This window comes from Giraffa tippelskirchi, chromosome 4 (assembly GCF_054371585.1).
Source record: "Giraffa tippelskirchi isolate mGirTip1 chromosome 4, T2T-mGirTip1v1.2.pri, whole genome shotgun sequence".
NCBI classification, from domain to species: domain Eukaryota; kingdom Metazoa; phylum Chordata; class Mammalia; order Artiodactyla; family Giraffidae; genus Giraffa; species Giraffa tippelskirchi.
In genome coordinates this window covers 209,733,333-209,752,087 of record NC_137278.1, presented here as the reverse complement: position 1 = coordinate 209,752,087, position 18,755 = coordinate 209,733,333, and the positions used below count along the sequence as shown (strand labels likewise).

The window sequence follows — 18,755 nt, the reverse complement described above, 5'->3', positions numbered from 1 at the left end:
CCTGGGTCGGGAAGATCCCCTGGAGAAGGAAATGGCAACCCACTCCAGTATCCTTGACCTGGAAAATCCCACGGACAGAGGAGCCTGGTGGGCTACAGTCCATGAGGTCAAAAAGAGTTGGACACAACTGAGCGACTAACACTTTCCCTTTCTTGAGGTACAGCTCACACACCACACTGTTTGGCCAGGGAAAGCGGTTTTCAGTACAGGCACTGAGGGTGCAGACAACCACTGAGCCTGATTTCAGGACTCGGGGTCCCTCCTAAAAGACACCCCGCACCCTGCAGGTGAACCCCCACGCACCCCCAGGTCTGTTCCCAAGCCACGAGCAGCCTCTCACCCACCTTCTGTCCTTACCAAGCTGCCGACTCTGGACATTTCCCGTGAATGGAATAGCACGCTGTGCGGCCCTCCATTTCACAGCGCGTCTCAGCCCACCGCTCCCCTTCACTGCTGAGCAGCCCCCCACTGCGCGGGCAGACCGCCCTTGATTTACACCTGCACCGGCTGGCGGGCGCATCCCACTCTTTGCAACCCCATGGACTGCAGCACGCCAGGCCTCCCTGTCCTTCACCATCTCCTGGAGTTTGCTCAAATTCATGTCCATTGAGTTGGTGATGCCATCCAACCATCTCATCCTCTGTCACCCTCTTCTCCTGCCCTCAATCTTTCCAAGCATTAGGGTCTTTTCCAATGAGTAGGCTTTTCGCATCGGTGGCCAAAGTACTGGAGCTTCAGCTTCAGCATCAGTCCTTCCAGTGAACATTCAGGGTTGACTTTAGGAGGGACGGGTTAGGTCTCCTTGCTCCATTTATTTAAATCTTCTTTAATATCTTTCCACAGTGTTTTGTAGTTTTTAAAGTAAATATTGTACTTTTTGCTAAATTTATATCATTTTATTCATTTTGACACTATCATAAATGGAATTGTTTTCATACTTTCATTTTTTGATGGTCCCTTGCACGTGTGTAGAAATAAAGCTGTTTTTTCTGTCTTGACCCTGTATCCCACAACCTTGCTGAGCTCATTTATTGGCTTTTGTAATTTTTTAACGGATTCCTTTGTATTTCCTATATACAGATGATGTCATCTGCAATGGGAGAGAGTTTCACTTCTCCATTTCCATTCTCAGTGCCTTCTGCTTCATTTGTTTTGCTAACTCCGTTAACCAGGACAGAGTTGAATAGCAGTGGAGAACACAGCCGTCTCGCTCCTGATCCTAGGAGGGAGACATTCGGTCTCTCACATTAAGTGTGAGCGAACTGTGGGGTTTCCACGTGCTCTTTGTCAGAGACGTCGCTCTTCTGCTCTCGGTTCTTTAGCGCTTTTTATCATGACAGGGTGTTGGATTATGTCAAACACTTTTTCTGTATCAACTGGGATGACTGTGTTGCTTTGCCTTTTATTCTGTTAGGACAGAGTATCACACTGACTGAGTTCCACACGTTGGACCAGCCTTGACTTCCTGAGATAAACCCCGTTTGTCCTGATGCCTAATCCCTCTGCCATCGCTACTGTACACAGTGTCTTAGGGTTTCACTGAGGCTTGTTACATGTCCTCCCAAGGGATACGGGTCAGTGGTTTTCTTTTTTTGTGACCTTTGTCTCATTTTGGTATCAGGATAATAATGGCCTAGGAGAATGAACTGAAAATTATTTCCTCTCTTCTCTTTTTGTAACAATATGTGAAGGAGTGATGCTAATTCTTTGTTAAATATTTGTCAGAATTCACCAATGAAGTCAGCTAATCCGAGGCTTTTCTTTGTGGGGATTTTTTAAATTACTAATTTAATCTCTTATATACATTGCTCTTATATTTATACATCAATATAGATATTGATAAGTAAATTATAATACACATTATATTATCCTGAGAGATAGAAACTTATTTTAAGGAATAGCTTCACACAATTATGGGGACTGGCAAGTCTGAAATTTGTAGACCAGGCCAACAGGCAGCATTTCTATGTTGTAAGAAGAATTTCTTCTTCTTCTTCAGGAAATTTCCATCTTTGCTCTTGAGGCCTTCAACTGATTAGATGAGGCCCACCCCCACATTATGCAGGGTAATCTGCTTTATTCAAAGACTACTAATGCATATGTTAATCACATCAAAATATACCTTCACCGCAGTATCTATACTGGTGTTTGACCAAATAAGTGGGCACCACAGCCTAGCCAAATTTATACAAAATTAACCATCACAGTCAGTTTTGGTAATTTGTACCTTTCTAGGAGCATCTCCATTTCATGTACAACCTAATTTAATTTAGACAGTTGTTTACAGCATTTCCTTACTGCTGTTTATTTTTGAAACCACCCATAATTTTAGTCATTTGAGTCTTCTCCCCTTTTTCTCTAGGTCAGTCTAGCCAAAGGTTGACCAACATTTTGTTGCTATCTCTGAAAAACCAGCTTTGGTTTTGTTGAGTTTTCTCTACTGCTTTTCTATTCCCTACTTCATTTTTTTTCTGTTCTAGTCTTTATTTCCCACCTTCTGTTTGTTTTGCCTTTAATTTGCTATTCTTCTCCTAGTTTCTGAAATTGAAAACTCAAGTTAATGACTCGAGATGTTGTTTTTAAATGTAAATATCTCTTGGAGCTCAGCTTTAGCTGCATCCCATATGTGTCAGTATGCTGTGATTCCATTTTCATTCATCTCAAAGTAATTTCTAATTTTCCTTGTGAGTTCTTCTCTAACTCACTGCTTCTTTATAACTGTATTCTAAAATTTTCACATATTTGTCAAATTTTCTTCTGTAACTGATATCTAACTTAATGTCTGTATGATCAGAGAACAATTTATATGATTTCTATCCTTTCAAATGTACTGATGCTTGCTGTATGGCCTCGCATATCATCTACACTGGAGAATGTGCAGGTGCCCTTGAGAAGCGTGGGATTCTGCTATGATGGGTGCTCCGGAGAGGTCTCTCAGGCCCAGTGGTTTCCAGGCACTTAGTTTTCTTTCTAGCTCCTTTGTTATCTTCTGTCTACTTTTCCTACACATTATTGAAAGGAGTATGTCACTATGTTCTGAAAAGACATTTTTTTTAAATGCTTAATGACTCTGGGAAATGCTTAGATATTAAAACAAAAAGCAATACTAAAATATGCATGCATTATATAATTGCTGCAATGTAAAAAGTACATTGGCAAAAAGACGAGAAGGAAATTAGTAAAATGTCCCAATGACAGCTTCTGAGACAAGGTGCTATATTGTTAATGAGTTTTCCGAGTTTTTAATTTTTAATATAAGTCCATTACTTTGATCATCGTCAAGATGTTTTTAAACAGAAAATCTGACTACATACAAGTTATGGGCTATGAAAGCATAGCACACCTTACTGTCATTTCAGGGGGCTGCAAAACCAGCACCCTCTGGTTCTGATCCGCTGGCATTTCCAGGGCCCTCTGCTCTCCACTCCCCCACACGGAACAGAACTGCCTCAGGAAACTTCCTGAACGCAGGTGCTCTCGTTTCCACCTTTAAATGTTTCTGAGATGAGCTGTGAACCACAGAGGTATGTTAGGTGTGAGGGATACTGAAGGAAGCCAGTAAAAGATGCGTTTAGCAGCAGCCTTGGTTCATATAACACATGGGAAAAACAAAGTGCAATGAGGGAAGGCATAAGTGCAAACAAAGAAAGTTTAAACAACTATTTCTAAGACTGTAATTTATCAATAAGAAGCAGCGACAGCTCTCCCTCACTGTCACTCAAAGCCCAAGTCACACCGTCGGTGGAAAAGGCGGGAGAAAGATGGCGGCACAGGTGTTCAGCCGACAGCAAACCCCACCCCTCAGTGCTTCTCCTCTGGGTCCCAGCCAGGTTTGGGGATTTACTCCTCTTGCTGCTGCTAAGCCGCTTCAGTCGTGTCTGACTCTGTGCGACCCCATAGACGGCAGCCCACCAGGCTCTCCCGTCCCTGGGATTCTCCAGGCAAGAACACTGGAGTGGGTTGCCATTTCCTTCTCCAGTGCATGAAAGTGAAAAGTGAAAGTGAAGTTGCTCAGTCGTGTCTGACTCTGTGCGACCCCATAGACGGCAGCCCAGTGGGCTCCCCCGTCCCTGGGATTCTCCAGGCAAGAACACTGGAGTGGGTTGCCATTTCCTTCTCCAATGCATGAAAGTGAAAAGGGAAAGTGAAGCCGCTCAGTCGTGTCCGACCCCTAGCGACCCCATAGACTGCAGCCTACTAGGCTCCTCTGTCCATGGGATTTTCCAGGCAAGAGTACTGGAGTGGGGTGCCATTGCCTTCTCCGACTCCTCTTGCTGACCCCACACTAAATCTACTTCCAGTGTGCTGCAGTATCCAGGAAATGCATGCTAAAGCGTCTTCTTCTGGGCAAAAGTAACCTGCTTGAAAACAACCTGTACTTTTGAGACGCTGACTTATAAACAGTAATACAAAAATAAAGAATCAATGCTTTCAAATTGTGGTGCTGAAGAAGACTCTTCAGAGTCCCTTGGACAGCAAGGAGATAGGACCAGTAAATCCTAGAGGAAATCAACCCTGAATATTCATTGGATGGACTAATGCTGAAGCTGAAACTCCAATACTTTGGCCACCTGATGTGAAGAGCCAATTCACTGGAAAACACCCTGATACTGGGAAAGACTGAAGGCAAAAGGAGAAGTGGGCAGCAGTGGATGAGATGGTCAGACAAGCATCACTGACTCAAAGGACATGAATTTGAGCAAACTCCAGGAGACAGTGAAGGAGAGGGAAGCCTGGTGTGCTACAGTCCATGGGGTCACAAAGAGTCGGGCATGACTTAGTGACTGAACAACAACAACAATAAAAAAGTATCCATAATGTTCATCCGTAAACACATTGTTCATTTCAGTCACTTTTCACATTGGCTTTCAAGAGTGATACATTTTACCAGAAAATGACATATCAAATTGGTCAGAGCTTACACATGCTGGTAATGAGAATCAACTGTAAAATGCTCCTCCCACACGCCGACCCACACCCAGTCTCCCTGAGGAGTTGGTCCACAGTGTCCGGTCAGGGCAGCTTCTAAATTTAAGGAGCACGCAGGATAAAGGCGTCAGGCTGGGGGAATGCTGCTTCGTGTTTTGCTCTGCTGAAACCACTTAGTTCAACTAAAATATACCTCTCTACTTAAATTGTGGGACTCAAGGTGACGGAATAATGGTTCTTAATCTTAAATCGGATTTAACACTGCTAAAAGGAATATGACAGCCACTGTTTGAAAAATACTTAAAAACTGCACCATGCCTGGGGGGAAAAGAACTTAAAAACTCCAACAAGAGTAGAAGGGTTTCATGAATTATGCTACATTATCTCAACAGAACATTACGTGCAGGAGGTGGAAACGATCTTTACCAAGATTTCTTAATGATACAGGAACAAGCTAATGTTCTAAGGTTAAACGGGAAAAGGCGTGAAATAGAATTTTATGTGCAACATGCTCTGAACTACATAACACACAGCGAAAAGACTCAGAAGAGCTCCCCCCAAACAGCTGTCCCCCACCCACACTGCTGTGGGCCTGCGCCCCGTCCCCAGGCCGGCCTGGTGGGGATGCAGACGCACAGACACCTCCGAGGCGTGACAGGAGCAGCGTCTGGGCCCCCCACGCAGAGGAAAGAGCGAAACGCGGCTGGCTAAGTCCAAGAGGCCTCCTTCCCCCAAGCCAAACCCAGACTTCGGGACCCCTGGGCTCAGCGGAGCCTAGAGAAGAAAAAAACGACCCAGCCCTGCTTCCCAGCCTGCAGCCCCCCTGCACTGAGCCTGCCTCCACTGTCTTCTCCGAGCACGTGATGTCCTCCGGGAGCGACATTCCACTCCTGGCTTCTCCCGCTGGCTTTAGCGCCGCCTCTGTGGCTGTCTTCTCCAGCCTCTGCATCTGGACCACCCACACACCCACAGCCGCCACCGGGGTCCCCAGAGCTCTAAGACTCCTGGCCTCAGCCACCCCTCGGGGGTGACAGGCACCTCCAGGGCCCAACTGCCACCAGGGGCTCCATCCCAAGGTTCAGTTCAGGTCAGTTGCTCAGTCGTGTCCGACTCTTTGTGACCCCATGGACTGTAGGACGCCAGGCCTCCATGTCCATCACCAACTCCCGGAGTTTACTCAAACTCATGTCCATGGAGTCGGTGATGCCATCCAACCATCTCATTCTCTGTCGTCCCCTTCACCTCCCGCCTTCAATCTTTTCCAGCATCAGGGTCTTTTCTAGTAAGTGAGTCCTTCCCATCAGGTGGCCAAAGTACTGAAGTTTCAGCTTCAGCATCAGTCCTTCCAATGGATATTCAGGACTGATCTCCTTTAGGATAGACTGGTTGGATCTCCTTTAGGATGGACTGGTTGGATCTCCTTTAGGATGGACTGGTTGGATCTCCTTGCAGTTCAAAGGACGCTCAAGAGTCTTCTCCAATACCACAGTTCAAAAGCATCAATTCTTCGGTGCTCAGCTTTCTTTATGGTCCAACTCTCTCATCCATACATAACTACTGGAAAAACCATAGCCTTGACTAGATGGACCTTTGTTGGCAAAGTTAGGTCTCTGCTTTTTAATATGCTGCCTAATTTGGTCATGACTCTCCTTCCAAGGAGCTGAGGATTGTCCCACACGTACTTGGAGAGGTGGCGGCTGGTGCTGCTGCATACGTGTGTGTCTGTGTACCAAACTCCTGCGAGGACACAGTGTCCTTCGACAGCGGGAAGCAGGGTGAGGAGCCCAGAAGAGACCTGGACTGCCGGCAGCCCCCGGGGACCTGTGTGTGCGCCTCTGTTTGTGTATGTACATGTGTGTGCACGCACGTGTGTCTGCACACGACTGTGTGCTGGGGATTGCGGGAAGGCATGGAATGCCTCTGAGTTTAACTGAAGGCAACACTTGAACACGAATTCTCTTCTCTCCAGCTTTTCTCTCTTCTGGACAATTAACATCGCGGGCATGTCCCTTCATCCCAGCCTGCTGATAATTCAGACAAACGCACCAAGGATTGCTTGGGTCGTACAACCTAAGTTGGTGCTAGACTCGTTAGGACAAACTTATTTACCACGTTAATTAAATGGTCTATTTAACATGGAATATCAATTCTCTAATCACATCTCAGTTGAACTTCTTCTTTCAATTAACAGCTCTGAAGTCTACTGACAGAGGTCCTACTGTTCCAGGATCGTTAAGAACACTTTCATTATCTGTCAAACGAGCGAGCGAGAAGCAGAGAGGCAGGCAGGCTCGGCAGCGGCCTCTCCCCGCTGAACGGATGATGCGGGGGCAGCCCGGGATCACTGGTTGCTTAGCAATGAAGAGGCTCCCATGAGACTCCAAGCGATGGGAGAGGGGCAGCCACAAAGTGGATGAGAAGCGGGCAGCATCAGGGGACCTTCTGGTCTCAGGTCAACCTCACCCTGCAGATTACAACACCGTGAGAATATGAAGTGGACCTAAAACTGACATGGCTAAAACACAACCTAAAAAAAACAACAACAAACACCAAGGCAGGAAGGTTCACATGAAGACAAAGTCATGTCAGTTTTAAATAAAAACGCTACCACTCAAGAGTAAACCCATCCTGTGGTGTTTCGTTTCTGTCCACAGATGAATTAAAAAGTAGATCTCACACACATATCATCAGACCTGTTGTTAAACTTGAAACATAAACCAGGCAAAGTTATATTACACTTGGCTGTTTGTTGCAACATAAACGGAAGAAAAAATATGCAGTACTCAGAGACAGTATAACCCAACCTAAATGCCCATTAAACCAATTATTTTGCATGTAATTAATATTCTCATAAAATTAAATGCTACTAGTATATCAAAGACAAAACAGTGATGAAATGCTGCAGAAATGCAATTAAAGAGGATTCGGTTTTTAGCTTGTAAGCAAAACATGCAACTAATAGTCTATCACCTTAACCATATCCGTTTAAATCCAAATCATTAAAGCCGGTGCTCTATGACCATTAACACAAAACCACACTCCTCGAATATTTTACATTTCTCCTCATTTATTATTTAAAAGAAGATATTAATAATAATAAACACATGTTAATGTCTTCAGTAGTTGAGCATGTGGATTTAAGGACTTTTACAAAGCGGGCATCAATGATAAAACTATTATTCTCCAATATTATTAATGGCTGTCATTAATAACATTAAAATTAACAGCAATTTTCAGCACTGGTGTAATTATGCATAGCAGCACGGTAAGGCCACTGAAGTCCACGTTTAATGTCTGTCAGAAGAAAGCATCATGCATGCTATGATCTTACCTATGTATTCGCAGATGAAGACTACAAAGAAGGGAGTGACCAGGTCATTTATCCCCTGAACATATCCGCTGGCAGGATGACGTATGGCCCATATGAACAGAATCCTTTCAAAAATCTGAAAGAAAATTGAACAAGTGGAGTAGCAGAAAGTGAAACAGCAGAAACTTTTAAATGTGTGCATCCTTAAAATACACGTTACCAATAATTTTCAGTCTCTAATATAAAATACAACTTTTTAAAATTCCAGTTATCTTGATTTTTTTAATAGACTCACAAGCAGTATGGAAGAACGTCCCTGAGCCCTGGGCTCAGTCCCCCCACACAAGCTGGCTCCTATAAGAGACACTCATTCTCTGCCCTTCCAGCCCCTCGGGTACCACTGCATGTGGCCGCCCCGGACTCGGCCAGCAGGCGCAGCGGCACCTGGCCTGGCAGTGCAGGAAGAGGGTTGGAGAGACAGAGGGATGGACGGGTGGGCAGAGGAAGGGTCGGTGGGTGGCTGCTCACGCGAATGGACATGAATGGACAGAGGGACATGTGGGAGGGAGGGGTAGCAGACGCTCTAACCTTCCCTCACGGGATGCTTTTCACTGAGGTACAACCGACACGTAACAGTACATTCGCTTCAGCTGTGCAACATGCGGCTGCTGCTGCTGCTGCCAAGTCGCTCAGCCGTGTCCGACTCTGTGCGACCCCACAGACGGCAGCCCACCAGGCTCCCCCGTCCCTGGGATTCTCCAGGCAACATAATGACTGAATATCTGTAAATCCTATATTCCGAAACGATCAGCAGAGTAATCTGGTTAACACCCATCACCACACACAGCATTTTTTTTCTCGTGACGAGGACTTTTAAGATTTATTTTCTTAACGACTTTGAGAGATGTGGTGAATACCACCCACTGTGGGCGCCAGGCTGCGCACGACAGCCCTGCCACGTTTATTCTATTTTGACCCCCTTCACCCACTTCACCCCCCAGCCTCCAGCTCTGGCAAACACCGATTTCTTCTTTGTGTCTCTGAACTTGGTCGATTTTTGAATAGATTTTTTTCAGATTTTTTCGCATCATGGTTTATTACAAGATGCTGAACACAGCCGACTGTGCGGGACACTAAACCCCCGCTGTTCACCTATTTTGTGTGCAGGAGTCGGCACCTCTTAACCCCACGCTCCTCACCTGTCCCTGCCCTTAACTCTCCCCTTTGGTCACCGCAGGTCTGGGTGCTATGTCTGTGCTTCTTTTTTATGCATAGATTCATCTGTATCGCTTCTTAGATTCCACACACAAGGACACGACAGACGCTTCCTTAAACCGCTGGAGACGCGTGGCCCTTGGAGGCAGGCATCTCCCCGTCAGCCCGGCTCCCGCCGCCGTCCGAGGACCCGAGGCCCGGGCGCTGTCTCAGCTCCTCCCTCCTCGCCACTCACACCCAGTCCACCCCACCTCCCCTCCTCACGCCCCCCACCCTTCCTCCACCTTCACCACCAAGTCCTCACGAACACACACGCGGCCTCACGGCCTTCCCGTGGCTCCACGCCCACCCCCCACCACGCCCTGGCCGCCCTGGGTCTGACCCTCTCCCGCCGGCTCCCACATCCCCGCTGCCCTGGGCCCACCAGGCTGCCACCTTCCGCGTGCCTGTCCCCGCCCTGCCGACCTGGCGTCCAGCTCAAGCCGCACCCCTGGGTGGCTGGCCTGCCATCTGCCCCCTCCCCACCTGCTGGGGAGGGCCGACCGCTTCCTGCTCGTGAGCCCCCCGGCCGGCAGCATCCCTGGGCCTTCCCGTCCCGGGTCCCTCGGACCGACAACACCCGGGGGCGCCTCCTGGACGCCGGACCACTGTCCGCATCCTGCTTCTCCGTCGAGCAGCGATGCTCCAGACCTGCGAGGACCACCAGCCAGGACCTCAAGCCCCACCTCACCCCCAAGTCTGTGATGGAGACGGACTGGGGGCGGGGATCAGCTCAAGGGGCGTCTGGTGGAGGGACACCAGGGAGGAGGTGATGGGCTGTGATGCTGATGAGAGCTGCTCGGACAGCAGGAGGAGGGAGGAGCCCTCCAGAGCGAGCAGAGGTGGACGTGGCCGAGAGGCGGCCTCGGGCAGCCACGCGTGGCTGAGAATCAGGGCCCGCGGTCTTGGCAAGACGGCCTAGCCCCCGGCACGGGGGACCTTCTGTCTCGCCCCGCACAGGCCTCCCTCCTTCCCGGCCACCAGTCAAGCAGGAGCGTGGACAGAACCTGCCGAGGAGCCCGGCAGAGCCCGCGGGTCTGCCCACCAGCACGGGCGCGCCTGCGGAGGGGACGGGTGTGCACGTCCTGCTCGGGGCCCTGTCTCCCGGCCCGCCTGCCCCGACTCCACACAGGCACCGGCCGCTGCCCGGAGCCCTCGCCAGCTTCCAGGCCAGGAAACAACATCCCCAGCGGCTCCGGTGCTCGCGTGCCCTTGACCTGACACCTGTCCGGGCCAGCACCTCTACCTCCCCAGATAATCAGAGCCGGGAAGCCGCACCCACAGCCTCGCATCATCTTGCATATCATTTCCCTATAACAATAGCTATTAATTTAGAGAATAAGAAAGACTCCCATGATTTATGCATCTCGGAGCGGGAGAGGGAGACATAAAGGGAAGGTGAACCACTTGCTTAAACGTCCTTCAGCCTCTCTCTTGGCAGTAACTGTCCTGCACGCTGGGGACACCAGGGGTCCACGGTGGGATCCACTCCAACCAAGCCACCCGCGGCCCCAGGCCCCCCAACTGCCCTCGCGGGCGTGTGCCCTGGTCCCTGCACCCCTCCAGCCCCGCTGTGGGACCACCCACCACCCAGAACACAAAGCGGCATCTGGCTGGGGGCAGGCAGAAGCCGATGGACGGATCAGCCTCGTCTGGACTCCGGGGGAAACTCCACCGACTGTAATGAAGTAGGAAGGGTCTCCACACAGACAGCATGCCTGGTGACGGCGGGGAGTGTGAATCCAGAAGGACACAGGGGGACCCCGAGTCCTGACCTGCCTGCAGCTGAGGGGGGCTGAAGGGAGAGTGCTAGCTGGGGCGGGAGCCTGCAGGACCCACAGAGCAGCGAGAGCCCAGCCCCCCACTCCGAGGGGCACCTCACAGTCAGCTTGGCATCCCAGGTCCAGGGGACAGTGGCCACAGGTGCCCCAGGGCGGGGGCCGGCCAGCCTGGGGTGTGGGGCCAGCTTCCCACAAGGTGTCTAAAGGCCAGAAAGGAGAGGTGTCCCAGAGCGGGAGCCAGGTGGGCTCAGCAGCTCAGTGTCCCCTGCACACTCGGGCGTCTCCACAGACAGCCCTGCCCCGGTCACCCTCCCTGAGTCCACCTGTGACGGGGACAGAGTCAGCGCCTCACAGGCTGATGCTCCGCTGGCGTCTGGGCCCTGGGCTCACACACACGGCCGACGGAGCCCAGCAGGGTCATCGCATGCCCAGCGGGCAGCCATGGGCATTTCTGCAGGGGCCACAGTCCCTACAACTTTGTGTGTCAAAATCCACAGGAAGGGTGAAAACAGTGCACTCGACTTGCACAAGGCCATCAGCAGACGCGGGGCAGTTTAGGAAAGAACGGATACGGAAGGGCTGTCACGGGACAGGAGCGCGCGTTTAAGCGGGTGCGCTGTGGCTGTGAGCAGCGGTGCTATCTGCCAGCGAAGGAAGTGTGCCCTCTGTCTGCGGACATGTTTAATGAGAACACGGAATGACCTGAGATGGCCCTAGAGATGAATAGTCACTGGATATTATTTGCTATTAAAGTTCTGTTTGCATTCCTGAGGTCTATCTTTGTTAGAGAGGAGAAATTCATTAAATGCAGTTCAAACTTCAACCTCTTCTCCAAGTACCTTCTCCACAGACCGACTGGCCCTCATCAACAATAACGAAAACACTTGCTACTATTACCATCCGCACCGTTGGGACTGCTGGTACTGTTACCATCAGTACCACTTGCCACTGAAAAAGTGAAAAGGCAACGGGCATTCCCAATCTGCTTGCCCAGTCTCTGGAACCTGAGCACCATGCCAGGTTTTCCCTAAAAACCCAGTGTTCTTCCACAGAGGCCCCGGGGAGGGGCTCAATGGGCCCCCTTGGGGCAGCTCCTTCCGTCCTCACTCTATAAACACATCACCACCTTCACGTGCCTCCAAGGCAGGACCAGGGTGCCAGCAATCCATGCACTTGCAGAGCTGAGAGGTTCTGCATTCTAAAAAATTTAATATATTGAAATTGAAAATGTCGCTGTGTTCGTGATTACTTGGGAAAAAAATATCTGATTTCGGAAATATGAAAGCATCATAATTCAACCATATGCATCGGCAACATGAGTTTCCAGCGTATCAAGCGCCGTGGAGATAATTTCTGTGAGAAGAACAACAAAATATACGATTGTGTTGAGAAGACCTGTGGGATTTATATCTCCTGAAATCCAGGAGCCATGTGGGCTCAGAAAGAGGAGATATTTTATAACACAAGTGATCGCAGCAAGATTGAGGGGACGCTCCCCCCACACAAATTACATCTGATGAACGAGACAAAAATGAGTCCCTAACAAATCTAAAACATAGATTAATAGGCAGCCATACATCACGTAAAATATACACTGAATGCAGGTTTACAATCCAATTAATAATACAGCACTCTGAAGCAGCCTGCCACGCCACGCTGGGTGGTGAATTACTCCACCTTCACCTCCTTGAGATGTGGGGATTTACGTCCCACATTTTGTGCTCAAGTCACTTGTCTTGATGGGCTGGCAAGCACACACGTTGCATCAGGCTCAGAACTGAAGTACAGAAAAGAAACAACACCTTCAGACAACACATCATGGTGTCACATCATCAGACCGAAGGTGCACCTCGGCAGATGGAGCTGCGTATCACAGCGCAGCTGAGGAGTCAGACACGGCCAGAGAGCGTCTGTACATCGAGAGCGGCCAGGCTTCCCCTTCGGGCGTTCGGCACGCGAGATGTTAACACTCTTAATCCTGTGAGGCAGTGAAAAATCCGTCCTGGCCAATTTGGATTTACTTCAGGAACGCACAGTCTCCTCGCTGCTAGGAAGTCGCCTAATAAAATCCACCGTATCAACAGAATAAAGGAGCAAAGACCTATTCTCACCTCAGACGACAAGTGGGAAGGAGGTGATAAAACCTCAGCAGCCATTGAGGACTTTAAAACCCTGAGTAAAGCAAGGCTCCATCCTTAACATAACGCATCTAGAAAACCTAGAGCAAATATCCTAAGTCAATGAGGCGGACTGCTTCAAAACTGGAATGACACCAGGACATCCCTTCTTTCAACACTAATACTCAATACTGTAGTGGAAATCTCGGCCAGTGGAGGTAAAAAAAAACCAAGCATGGGTATACAGAACAGAAAGAAAAAAATGAAACTATCATTATTCATAAGCGATATGATTAACTTCCTTAAAAACTCAAATACGCCTACACACAAAACATTAGAATTGATAAAAGATTACTAAGTTTGCCAGATATAAAATTAACTTACAAAGGTCAACTGCATTTCTATATACTGTCATTAAAAAATTAGACAATGCTACTAAAATGCAAAAACATGCCACTTACTAAAAATATATCTATGAACAGATTTAGTAAGTCGTGTGATGTATTTACAGAGAAGGCAATGGCACCCCACTCCAGTACTCTTGCCTGGAAAATCCCATGGATGGTGGAGCCTGGTAGGCTGCAGTCCATGGGGTCGTGAAGAGTCAGACACGACTGAGCGACTTCACTTTCACTTTTCACTTTCATGCATTGGAGAAGGAAATGGCAACCCACTCCAGTGTTCTTGCCTGGAGAACCTCAGGGACGGCGGAGCCTGGTGGGCTGCTGTCTATGGGGTTGCACATAGTCGGACAAGACTGAAGCAACTTAGCAGCAGGAGCAGTGATGTATTTAAGAGAAAAGGCACCAGAATGAACATAAGCCAGAGCTTCTTAACCCTAAGCTGGATCAATAAATCACAGAAGACACAGGGAATACTACACAGCAGTGAAAATGAACCACACAATGTGTGCAGGTGTCTGGGGCTTAGAACCTTAACTCTGTAACACAAAGAGTGATGCCAAGGAGTGCACTTAGCACAACTCCACTAAAAATAAACAGTGAGAACAGGTGAGACACACACACACACACACACACCCATGCCACAAACCATGGAAAAGCAAGAGAACGATTTACCAAAAATCAAGGGAATAATGCCTTGTTGCAGACAGGGACATGTCTGGGGAGGGACAGAGAAGGGACCTAGATGAGGCCAGCCTGGCTTTCTCATCAGCTTGACAGTGGACAGTTCAGTTCAGTTCAGTCGCTCAGTTGTGTCCGACTCTCCGCAACCCCATGGACTGTAGCACACCAGGCCTCCCTGTCCATCACCAACTCCCAGAGTTACTCAAACTCATGTCCATTGAGTCGGTGATGCCATCCAACCATCTTATTCTCTGTCACCCCTTCTCCTCCCACCTTCAATCTTTCCCAGCATAAGGGTCTTGTCCAATGAGTCAGTTCTTCGCATCAGGTGGCCAAAGTATTGGAGTTTCAGCTTCAACATCAGTCCTTCCAATGAATATTAAGGACTGATTTCCTTTAGGATGGACTGGTTGGATCTCCTTGCAGTCCAAGAGACTCTCAAGAGTCTCCTCCAACACCACAGTTCAAACGCATTAATTCTTCATCGCTCAGCTTTCGTGTCAGTGGACATGTGGAAGCAATTTTTAATTTTTTCTTTAAATTGGATGTATATGTTATGGAAAACTTTCCGCTCTGATTTACTTTACCATAAAGCCAAAAAGAAAAAAAGGGGAAGATCTATGGATTAGATCCTTGAAATATATCCCAGAAGAGTTTAATGAACTGATTCTATAACGAATACATATCTCTCAGGCTCTCACAAAGAGGTTTCTCAGGTGGCTCAGTGGGAAAGAATCCTCCTGCCAATGCAGGCGACAATGGGTTCAATTCCTGGGTCAGGAAGATCCCCTGGAGAAAGAAATGGCAACCCACCCCAGTGTTCTTGCCCGGGAAATCCCATGGACGGAGGAGCCTGGTGGATTACAGCCTGCGGGGTCACAAAGAGTCGGGGTCACAACTGAGCGACTAAACAACAGGCTCTTACAAACGCACCCCCCCACCTCCAAAAGGTGAAACAAAGATGAATTATGAGACGGAAGGGAGAGAGCGGCAACCACCAAGACACAGGCTCGGGAGTACTGAACGTCCCCAGCGCCCCAGCCTGAGACCCTGCCAGCACCACGTCTCCCACGGGAGGACCCTCCTGAACGCACACACCAGGAGGAGCGCGCGTTTAATGCATGCAGCCCAGCATCACCTGTCAGGTGTTTGCCACACTACGTGCCAGCCCCCCTGGAGGTGCCAGGGGGACACAGGAGAAGAAAGACCCAGGCCTTGGTCTTGACAGCCTGCAGTGTGAGAAGAGACAGCCAGGGCCTCGGCTGCGGCCAGAATCCCAGCGAGACACCCAGACACACCGGTCTGAGGCCCCAGTGTCCACCAGGCACCAGCAGTGCGAACACGCAAGTGGAGGCTGCCCCCCGAGAGCTGCGTCCAAGGGGACAGAGGTGCAAGCAGGCCCGTGGGAATCACGTGGGCCCCGTAGGGTCAGCCAGGGCGGTGGGGGGGGGGGTGCCGGCAAGCTCGAGGAAGTGGGGGACCGGTGAGCAGAGCAGGCCGGGCAGGCTTCTTCCCGGACACCAACTGGGCCCACGCCCCTCCACACAAACCCTCCAGTCGGGAAGCCTGTCTACAGAAAGCTCACAGTCAGGGGAAGAGCCCAGGATGAACACATCTGTGCTCCACGGATACGTGCCTCCCAGAAAATGACCATCCTTCGGGGCCACAGAGAGCTCATCACCCCAACTGGAAGGACCGTCCGTGGATACCGGGGTCTTAAAGGCCTGCACGTTCATTGTCTTCTGTGTCTGTTTAAATGTAATGAGATGTCACTTCTCTGTGGCTAATTGGAAAAAGCATCCTATTTCCCTAATTTGTGAAACTGCTCTAAGAAGCAGCGAGCCAGAGGGCAGATAATATAATAATTACGGAGGAGAAGGGACTCGCGAGTTGATGACCTTATCTCGTGAGAAGACCCGGCTCGTGAGATCTGAAGGCGGCTCCTTCCCTGAGCTCCCTGCACCAGCCCACAAGCCAGAGGGCCTTGGGTTAGAGTCCACATTTTCCAAGTAAGAGGCTGAGGGTATTTCCATAAACAGAAGGTAAAATGAGTAAGGGCCAAAAAGTTATGAACTTCACTTTCAAATAACAACGTTGGATAAAAAGATTACTCAGTTCAGTTCAGTCACTCAGTCCTGTCCAACTCTTTGCAACCCCATGGACTGCAGCATGCCAGGCCTCCCTGTCCATCACCAACTCTCTGAGTTTAGTCAAACATTGAGTCGATGACACCATCCAACCATCTCACCCTCTGTCGTCCCCTTCTCCTCCCAACTTCAATCTTTCCCAGCATCAAAGTCTTTTCAAACGAGTCAGTTCTTCGCATCAGGTGACCAAAGTATTGGAGCTTCAGCTTCAGTGATTAATGACTCACTTCAATAAAATCTCCTAAGTCCCGTGAGGCTCCAGGCACTCGGGCGCCAGCCCTGATCCCGGGGAGGTGACATGCAGGCAGAGTGAGACCTCATCCACGAGGAGACAAATCGACAAGGCAGTAAGCACCGGGATGATCACCGTGTGAATCAGAGTGGGGCGGAGTGTCTCCGACAAGGCTACAGTCTCTGGAAGACCCAGGGGAACCAGACCTCTGAGGTCACACGTGAGGAGGGAAGAATCCAGACAGCTTCACGGGTCCCTGTGCAGAGCTGCTCTGTGCCCAGCAGACAGAGGAAACGCACAGACAGAAGGTCTGATCAGATGAATCAAGGTGGAAGGGCAGGGCAAAGCCAGAGAGGCAGCCAAGTCCCAGGTCCCAGGTCCCTGGGGACGTCACCCAGTAGGTCACCCCAGGAGATCCTACCTCCGCAAAGACCCCCTTTCCGTCCACAGCCTCCACCTCCGTCTGTGCTTCCTTCCAATAGGGGTTTCCAAGGTCCACCCCAGGAGTCTGACTCGGAAGGCCTAGGGGAGGCCAGGGAACAGGCAGGCTAAAGGTTCTAAAAGCAATTAAACAGTGAGCAGAAAAACGGAACAGACACTTCACCAAAGATCTGAGCATGACAAATGAGTGGATGAAAAGATGCCCAACATCCATAGTCAACAGGGAAATGCAAATTGTAACCCCATAAGATGCCACTACACAGCTGTTTTTTAAAATAGCAAAAATTAAACAGACTGGCAATACCACGTATGACAAGGACGTGGAGCAACTGGGCCTCTCACACATGGCGAGCTGGCACGGCCACCTGGGGAAGGCTTTGGCAGCATCTCATAAAGTGTACACTTACCATACCGCCCCACACCCCACACCTGGATGTCTTCCCTAGATTTACACATGAAGGTTCAGGGCAAATGTACGTGGTAACGGGCCCAGCCAGCACCGTCATGGATCAGCTGCAGTGCGTCCAAGCCTAATGCCTGCGATGCCACAAGCCAGAACTTGACTCTCCCTGCTTCTCACTGAGACCAGCACTTCTAGACTTCCCCTAAAGCCCCTTGCTTTCCTCACCTGGTTCCCCCATGGCAGTCCCCCCTAGCCAGGCCCTGGGCAGGTCTGGAGCTCCAGGAGAAACGTGTGGGAGCTGAGGGGCTGCGGGGCCCACTGGCAGGGCAGAGGGGCCTCCACGGGGAGCGAGGCCCCAGCTTGTCACACATATGCAGGCTGGCCGACACTGGCCGGCGGGGACTGGGTCCCGCCTCCGAAACTGGGAGCCCATGGGCTCAGCTCTACACAGAGTCTCAAGTGGCAGGAAAAACATAATGGTAAAGATAAAGTAAAGGTCACATGGCAGACTCTATTTTCCATTAAAAAAAATACCTTAAAACGAGGTTATAATATGTGATCTCTCCTTTTCTAGATGCAATAAGCACAGTTATTGAAAAGGACAATCAAAGAGAAGTACCTCAAAATGACTACTTCTGTGGGAAACTAATTTTCTCCCTTTGTGTTTTGTAATCTAAAAGCACTTTGGCTTTAATAATCGTGTTTTTTTTTTAACAAACTTCCTGCACAGCAGGAGATATCAAAATTTAGAACTGCATTTACTAGAGCAATCAAGATGAAAAACAAATATTTAAAACAATAAGAAAATTCAGTTTTAAAGAGATGCCATTTATAATAGCAACAAACAATATGACAACGAAGAATAAATCTAATAAAACATACATGGGACCTTTTATGGAGCAATTTCTAAAGCTTCATTGAAAGGCATTAAAGAATGGTCTAAGAAAACGGGCAATTAGCATGTTCATGAAAATGAAGACTAAATTTCATAGACATGTCAGTTCTCCCGAATTGATCTATAGATTCTGTGCAATTCCGATCACAAATCAAACAGAC

At 49.3% G+C, this 18,755-nt stretch overlaps 1 protein-coding gene across 3 annotated transcripts in view; it reads right to left on the bottom strand.

Annotated features, from left to right (window-relative positions):
• Nucleotides 1-18,755, bottom strand: part of TBC1D22A (TBC1 domain family member 22A) — a 260,169-nt gene that overhangs the window by 138,012 nt on the left and 103,402 nt on the right. For all 3 annotated transcript variants that reach the window (XM_081595008.1, XM_081595010.1, XM_081595009.1), the window contains one exon: nucleotides 8,261-8,375. In XM_081595008.1, coding sequence (XP_081451134.1) covers nucleotides 8,261-8,375 — 115 coding nt within the window. The remainder of the gene's footprint in view (nucleotides 1-8,260; nucleotides 8,376-18,755) is intronic.